General features: G+C 42.5%; 1 protein-coding gene across 1 annotated transcript in view; it reads left to right on the top strand.

The window, feature by feature from the left end:
* The first annotated feature begins 465 nt into the window (after positions 1-465).
* ERO1A (endoplasmic reticulum oxidoreductase 1 alpha) overlaps positions 466-8,653 on the top strand; it is a 61,187-nt gene continuing 52,999 nt past the window's right edge. Inside the window, exon 1 of the mRNA XM_003267697.4 lies at positions 466-1,025. Within this exon, the coding sequence (XP_003267745.2) occupies positions 912-1,025 (114 nt within the window). The 5' untranslated portion in view covers positions 466-911. The remainder of the gene's footprint in view (positions 1,026-8,653) is intronic.

The raw sequence follows: 8,653 nt of genomic DNA, 5'->3' as shown, positions 1-8,653 counted from the left end.
GAGGACCTCCAATCCTTGCTCACCTTACCTCACTTCTCTGGGCCTGTTTCTTCCTATGATATGAGCGGGTGGCTTCCACCCTCGCTGTCTAATACAGTGGGCACTAGCCAGCCACATTTGACTATGAAATGGGTCTAGTTCGCATCAAATACACACTGGATTTCAAAGACCAAAAAGTCAAATATCTTATGAATAAATTGAATATTGGTTATATTTTGAAATAATATTTTACACATTCGGGGTTAAATAAAAATATTTTAAAAATAAAATGTACCTGTTATTTTTACTCTTTTGCTGCGGCTACTAAAAATATAAATGACATATGCCGCCCTGGTCTAGATGCTCTCTAATACCCCTTTCAGCTTTAAGACTCCGCCGGGAACACGGTGGACACGTAATTTGTACGATTTGATTGTCTCGCTTTGAGATACGGAAGGACTGGCGGGGAGTGAGCGGGATGGGGCGGGGCAGGTCGGGCTCGCCCCACCACGGGAAAACACAGGCCCGGCCGGCTTTCGCTCTCGCTCTGGGAACCGGAAGGACCCCCGACTCCCGCGCAGGGTCTGGGGTTGTGCGCGTCGGGTTGCGTCTCCAGGCCTGGGGCGGGCGCGGGCGCGGCGGGCCGGGCGGGGCCGAGCCGGGAAGCTGGTCGGTGCGTCAGCCTCACGCGCCGGGAAGGAACTGGTCCGAGGCCCCGGGCTGCCGGCGCGGGCGCCGCGGCACGTCCACAGGCTGGGTCGCGAGGTGGCGATCGCTGAGAGGCGGGAGGGCCGAGGCGGGCCTGGGAGGCGGCCCGGAGGTGGGGCGCCGCTGGGGCCGGCCCGCACGGGCTTCATCTGAGGGCGCACGGCCCGCGACCGAGCGTGCGGACTGGACTCCTAGGCGTGGGGCGACTAGCTGCCGGAGCAGCAATGGCCCGCGGCTGGGGATTCTTGATTGGCCTCCTGGGCGCCGTGTGGCTGCTCAGCTCGGGCCACAGAGAGGAGCAGCCCCCGGAGACAGCGGCACAGAGGTGCTTCTGCCAGGTGAGCGATGTGCGCGTTGGTGCTGAGGGTCCCGGCGCCCTCCGCGGCGTGCTCTGTCCCGCACGCGCTGGCGGGTGAGCGGCTGAGGGTGCGTCCTTGCATCTCTTCCCACCAGGAATGAAACTCCGTTGCTGCTGCCCGGTGGCCGGAACTGAGTCTGGCTTGGCGTGGACCGGGCCTCCACGGCAGCCTGGACGTCGCCGCGCCCTCCGGTGCTGCGGACCAGGAGAGGGGTTGGGTGCACGCGGTTGAGTGGGTTTATGCATCTTTGTTGGTCTTATCTGCCCGGGGAGAGTGTGCACAGTGTACAATGTACTGCCAGTATTTGCTATTTTCACAGAACCTGGATCTTTCTCACTTCTCTCTTTACCAGGAACTTGTGTACCCAGTGCCTGTGCTGCGTGCATTTCGCCAGCCTTTCTGGCTAAGACGTTTGTGGGCTGCTCTCAGATCTCGATGTTAGGCGGAAGAATGGCTGCTTGTGGTTTTTCTGTGTGTAAGCTCAACTACCTGATGTCTTTGGGACTGCAGTTGCCCTCTGGTTTCTGGTCCTGTGTGCTCTTTTTCTCGAATGTAATGAGATTCTCTTATCGTGACACCCGTTAAGCTGGTATGAATTGGGAGGATGGTCCTTATTCTTCAGTGCACAAGTTTGATTACAAGCGGATTATGATCATTTCCTTCTGTAAGAGATGTGGTTCCTTGAGCAAAAAATTGAGATAAACTTACAGGTTTCAATTATCCTCAGTATCTAGTATTTCAATGTGATTACTCTTGTCAAGGCCACTTTTTGGTTAACTCTGTTGATAAAAATTACGTTTTATACAAAACTAAGGGTTAGGCATCCATGTTATTCCTAAGTGGATTTTGCTATTAATTTATTATCAGAAGTACCATTTTATGTGTTTAGGGGCATGATACCATGTCAAAGGAAAGATGCGTTTAAATATTATGAAAGGTTTCTTTTTCACTGCTTTACATTCTTGGATTTTGTTGTTTCGCTGAGTGATTTGGGAGTTGAGGTGAGTGTTATCTAGGAAACTACGGGAGGTTGAAAGAAAATTGCTACTTTACAACTGAGACATTGAAAAGTCCTTTACCTTCAATGATTACAAACGACACACAAACAAGTACTTAAAAGGAAAAAGGGTCATTTTTCTTCTGATTAGAAATATAACGCAACACCGAGATTAAACATTTAAAAAATAAGATAGAAATAAGTGACTTTAAATTAAAATATTCTTTATGGAAAGAAGATGTCCAATGTAACATTTTCAGCTACATTCTGGAGATTTAGATACTGGAATAAAAGTACATGTTGAACTCTTCAACTTTTGCTTTTTTTAACCTTAATAACCTTTTTGGAGTTCTGCTTAAAATTGGAGAACTTTAAATTCTTTACATTTATTTTCTTTTTCTTCTAACTAGTGATTAAACTTTTCCTCTTTCACAATACCCTCAGATTCAAATACTTCCCTAACATAAAATTCTGTTAAGCCCCTTTTTCTTTTAGAACGAGAGTGGCTATCTGTGTTTCTTTTCAGACTCAACCTTGAAAAGTAGTAAATTGGGCTGGGTGTGGTGGCTCCAGCCTGTAATCCCAGCACTTTGGGAGGCTGAGGTGGGAGGATCTCTTGAGTCCAGGAGTTCAAGACCAGCATGGGCAACATAGTGACACCCCTGTCTCTACAAAAAAAATTAAAAAAAGAAAAGAGCTGGGTGTGATGATGTGCGCCTGTGGTCTCAGCTACTTGGGACACTGAGGTGGGAGGATGGCGTGAGCCCAGGAGTTCGAGACCAGCCTGGAGACCCGGTCTGTATTAGTCCGCGTTCTCTAGAGGGATAGAACCAATGGAATATATATATATAAAGGGGAGTTTATTAAGTATTAATTCACACCAACACAAGGTCCCAGAATAGGCTGTCTGCAGGCCGAGTAGCAAGGAGAGCCAGTTTGAGTTCCAAAACTGAAGAACTTGGAGTTTGACATTTGAGGGCAGGAAGCATCCAGCATGGGAGAAAGAGATAGGCTGGAAGGCTAGGCCAGTCTCTCACGTTTTTCTGCTTGCTTATATTCTAGCCATGCTAGCAGGTGGTTAGATTGTGCCTACCCAGATTAAGGGTGGATCTGCCTTTCCCAGCCCACTGCTTCAGTGATCGAGGCTGCAGTGAGCCATGATTGCACCAGTGCACTCTAGTCTGTGTGACAAAGTGAGAGCCTGCCTCAAAATAATAATAATAATAATAATAATAATAATAATAAAGTAAATTGAGGATCATATAGTTAAAAAAACAGTTTTAACAGAAATTTAGAAATTTAGAATGGTCTGCTTATTTCATGATTTGAGGGAGCCTAAGCAAAACAAAACAAAACAAAAAACGAAAAAAAACCTTGTCTACTTAACTAAGAACTATCAATTCCAATTGTGTAAATGAAACAATAGGGCCAGTAATGGAAGGGATGAGGATGGGGGGAGAACGGAGGAGAGGTGGCACTGATGAATAGATATGCAGAGAAAAATAGAGGCAAGCATATAGACAGACATACAGAGAGAAACAGCATGACAGGGAAAAGAAAAAAATGGAGAAAGAAAAGGGGAGATAAATGGTGCAAATCATTCATTCAACAAATGTAACCACTCTGCACATTGACCAGAGTGTTTGGGACACAGAAATAACTACGGCATTATCCCTGCCCTGAAGAGCTATAGTGTAGTGAATAAACTGGGGATTCGTGGGAGGCACAGATCCTAAGCAGTTAAAAAACAAGTTAGGAAATATTGCTACAAACTAAGTTAAAAACTAAATTTTCACCTAATGTTTGGAAATACAAGTTAAAATCTTCTCTGGTTCTGTTTACAATATCCAGTGAGCTGCACAGTCCTGTTGATTGTTTTGTTAATAGTTTTATCTTTTCTTCCTGTTGCCTGTCCCTCTTACCACATCTGCCTTGGGTTACCACATCCCCATCCACCATCATACTGTTGCATGGTGCCTGGCTTATAGTAGGGTTCAGTTCACAGAATGTCAGCTCTGATTTGAGCTAGAGCAGTGACCTTAGAAAATCATTGAATTAAAATGTGTAGAGCTCTACAAGTAATCAGTTTAAATTCATCAAGCATATGTTGAAACCTACTGTGAACAATTTTTGGGAGATCAAAAAATGAATTAAAAAAAAATTTGTGACACTTCCAAGAAGTGAGCCTGGTAAATAATTGGTGCTCAACAGGTCCTGGGGAAATTATAAGATGCAAGCACTATGCCAGCAGGAGTATATTTTAAAAATTATTCTGCTTAGGAAGCCATTTGCATGTTTTCTGGAACTGATCTTTCAGATTGGTTGATAGCTCCAACTGAGTCTTTGAATTTGGTCAGTTGCTACATATGCCTGTTAGTTGATATCAAATCCTGCTAAAATTATTTTCACTGTATGTTGTAAGTTCCTTTGATAATAGGGCTTAAGTGTTAGTTGCTCAAAATGAATGATTAATTGCCTTAGACTTGTAAATCTGTACATGTAACCTCATGTAAGAATTGTATATACAACCTAGGCCAGGCATGGTGGCTCACGATGTTTGTAAACTCCTACTTGCTTATGATGTTTTATCAATCTTAATATGGCTAGTGCTAGTAACACTCAGGATAGCTTATTTGAGCACGGTAAATCTCTGTCAGGGTAATGAAAGAGGAGAGTAGCTCAGAGTCCAAAACAAATACTCCAAAAATGGATCTTTTTTAGCTTGGAGCGCATTTAGTAGATTTAACCTGTCAAGTGTCTTGTTAGGTCAATTGAAACAATGGTTTTAGTTGTTAACCTGGTGGCTGGGCCATGAGAGAGATGCTTGCTAATACGTTGAGTGGTGGATGGAAATAAGCCCAGGATTAAAACTTAGTCAGAGGGATCTTTGAAACAGGTTACACTGGAGAGGTGTCCACTGACTCTATGTGTGTGCTGCATTCCAGGATTTTCTGAATAAACTGTGTGGAAGAAATATTTTCCTGATAGTTGCCAGTCATTTGACAACAATTTAAAGTTTTGGCAAGATTAAGTCTTTAAAGCCAAAATGACCTGTAGCGTTCTAGGTCCTTAGAATGGTGCCTACTACCTGGTGTGGAATCTTTGGTATTTCCCTGCTTCCATTGACAGACTTGTCCCAGTGTACTTCTGTCAACAGATGAGTACTTTTCATGTTATTTTTTTATGGTCATAAAACACAGTGAAATTAAATACACCTGAAGTTCTTTGCCAACTAAAGCACACTTTGAGCACATCGATTTATTTATGTATTTCTCTCCACCTTTATTAAGGTATAATTGACACATAAAAATTGCATATATTGGCTGGGTGTGGCGGCTCACGCCTGTAATTCCAGCACTTTGGGAGGCTGAGGTGCATGGATCACCTGAGGTTGGGGGTTCGAGACCAGCCTGACCAACATGAAGAAACCCCATCTCTACTAAAAATACAAAATTAGCTAGGCGTGGTGGCGCATGCCTGTAATCCCAGCTACTCAGGAGGCTGAGGCAGGAGAATTGCTTGAATCCGGGAGGCAGAGGTTGCGGTGAGGTGAGATCGCACCATCACACTCCAGCCTGGACGACAAGAGCAAAACTGCATGTCAAAAGAAAAAAAAATTGCATATATTTAAGGTGTACCACATAATGTTTTGATATATAAAAGGTCCTTATCCTTTTTTTTTTTTTTTTTGAGACAGAGTCTCGCTTTGTCACCCAGGCTGGAGTGCAGTGGTGTGATCTTGGCTCATTGCAACCTCTGCCTCCTGGGTTCAAGTGATTCCCCTGCCTCAGCCTCCCAAGTAGCTGGGACTACAGGCACCCACCACCTTGCCCTGTTGGCTAGGCTGATTTTGAACTCCTGACCTCAGGTGATCTACCCTCCTTGGCCTCCCAAAGTGCTGGGATTATAGACATGAGCCACCGTGCCCGGCCCTTGCCCATTTTTTAATTGGGTTATTTGTTTTTTTGTTGTTGAGTTGTATGAGTTCCTTTTATATTTTGGACAATAACATCTTGTCAGACAGATGGTCTGCAAATATTTTCTCCCATTCTGTAGGTTGCCTTTTCATTTTGTTGCTTGTTTCTTTGTTACATAGAAACATTTTAGTTGCATGTAGTCCCACTTACTTATTTTTGCTTTTGTTGCTGGTCTTTTTGGTGTCACATAAAAAATCATTGCCAAGACTAATGTCATGGAGCTTTTCTCCTATGTTTTTTTCTAGGAGTCTTGGTATTTCAGGTGTAACATTTAAGTCTTTAATCAGCTTTGAGTTGATTTTTGTGTGTGTTGTAAGATGAAGATCCAATTTCATTTTTTTGCATATGGATATCCAGTTTTCCCACCACCATTTATTGACGAGACTGTCCTTTCCCATTGTATGGTCTTGGTCAAAGATTAGTTGGCCAGATATGTGTGGGTTTATTTCTGGGCTTTCTATTGTTTTCCATTGGTCTATGTTTGTGTTTCTATGCTGATACAACACTGTTGTGATGACTGTAGCTTTGTAATATAATTTGAAATTACGAAGTATGCTGCTTCCAGGTTTGTTCTTGCAAAATTGCTGTAGCTACTTGGGGTCTTCTGCTGTTCCATCCAGATTTTACAATTTTTTTTTCTGTTTTTGTGAAAAATGCCTTTGGAGTTTTGATAGAAATTGCATTGAATCTATAGAACACTTTGGGTGGTATGGGCATTTTAACAATATTAATTCTCTCAGTTTATGAACATGGGATATCTTTCCATTTATTTGTGTAATCTTCAGTTTTTTAAATCACTGCTTTATAGTTTTCAGCATACTGATCGTTCCTCTCCTTGTTAAATTTATTCCTAAGTAGTTTATTCTTTTTCATTCTATTCTAAATAGAATTGTTTTCTTAATTTTTTTTGGATAGTTCATTGTTAGTGTATAGAAACACAATTGATTTTTGTATGTTGATTTTGTATCTTGCAATTTTACTGACTTTATTAGTTCTAATGGTTTTCTGGTGGAGTCTTTAGGATTTTCTATATATAAGATCATGTCATCTGCAAAAAGAGACAATTTTACTTATTTTTTATTTGGATACCTTTTATTTCTTTCACTTTCCTAATTCACACTTTGAGCACGTTTGAAAGGTATTTCATAAAAAATGTATACGAGGGCCGGGCGCAGTGGCTCATGCCTGTAATCCCAGCACTTTCGGAGGCTGAGGCGGGTAGATCACCTGAGGTCAGGAGTTTGAGACCAGCCTGACCAACATGGTGAAACCCTGTGTCTGCTAAAATACAAAATTAGCCGGGCGTGGTGGCGGGCACCTGTAATCCCAGCTACTTGGGAGGCTGAGGCAGGAGAGTCTCTTGCACCTGGGAGGTAGAGGTTGCAGTGAGCTGAGATTGCACCATTGCACTCCAGCCTGGGCAATAAGATTAAAACTCCGTCTCAAAAAAAAAAGTATATGAGGAATATATTCTTACAGCGCTTTGAGTGAAAAAATAAAATGGTAATGTATAATAAGACTAGAATATATTGGTATACAAGAAAACGTTAGAAAGTGTTGTTTTGTCTTTCATTGCAAATTAAAGGATACCTCTAACACGAGAGTAGTGAACAAGCGGTACGTGGTAATTTTCCTTTATCCTGCCTTTTGCATTTGGTCAAATCAAACAGAGTCAACAGAGAAAGTAATTGAGGCTCCCTCCACAGCTAACTGTTGGTTATCTAGTTCTTTGTTCCATTGGGGCTACAGATGTCAAATTTTTGGGAAATTTTAGCTGCAAATTTGGCTGTATTTTTCTTATTCATTATGAAAATGCCATGTGCTGCTTTGGGAAGTAATACATGCTTCCCTTTCACTGGAAGCATTTAAGCAGAAGTTGGGTAATAATAATGATTAACATGTACTGACAATTTACTTTGTACTATTTATCTTGGTATCAACTCTTTGAGATGAAAACTATTACTATTTTCTATTAAGATGAGAAACCAAGGCCTGGAGAGGTTAAATAACTGGGATAAAGTGAAAAACTAATGACTGGCAGAGATGGGATTCAAACCTAAGGAGGTCTGATGTTAGAACATACACGCTAACTATTGTTAACACACGACCTGTTCCTTGAGGAATGTGAATGGAAGGATTTGCTGTTTTGCTTGGGAGATTGTAATAGAAAGCCTTCCAAGGCTTTCTAACTCTTAAAAGACTAGGACTTTTTTTTTTTTTTTTTTTTTTTTTTTTTTTTTTGAGGCAAGGTCTTGCTCTGTCATTCAGGCTGGAGTACACTGGCATGATTATGGCTCACTGCAGCCTCAACCTCCCTGGCTCAAGCGATTCTCCCACTTTAGCCTCCTAAGTGGCTGGCACTACAGACGTGCACCCAATGCCTGGCTAGTTATTTTATTTTTTTTGTAGAGATAGGGCCTCACTGTGTTGTCCAGGCTGGTCTCAAATTCCTGGGCTCAAGCAACCCTCCTGCCTTCAGCTCTCAAAGTGCTGGAATTACAGGTGTGAGCCACCATGCTTGACCAAAAGGCTAGAATTTTGAAGTGGACCGTGTTACTTGTCAGGCCTACCTTGGTCCTCCTATTTACCATTCCTCAACTGGGGCCTTCTTATCGCTGCTTATTAGATTGGCC

The sequence above is a fragment of the Nomascus leucogenys genome, chromosome 1a, assembly GCF_006542625.1.
Source record: "Nomascus leucogenys isolate Asia chromosome 1a, Asia_NLE_v1, whole genome shotgun sequence".
Classification (NCBI taxonomy): domain Eukaryota; kingdom Metazoa; phylum Chordata; class Mammalia; order Primates; family Hylobatidae; genus Nomascus; species Nomascus leucogenys.
This window is presented reverse-complemented; position numbering and strand designations above follow the sequence as displayed.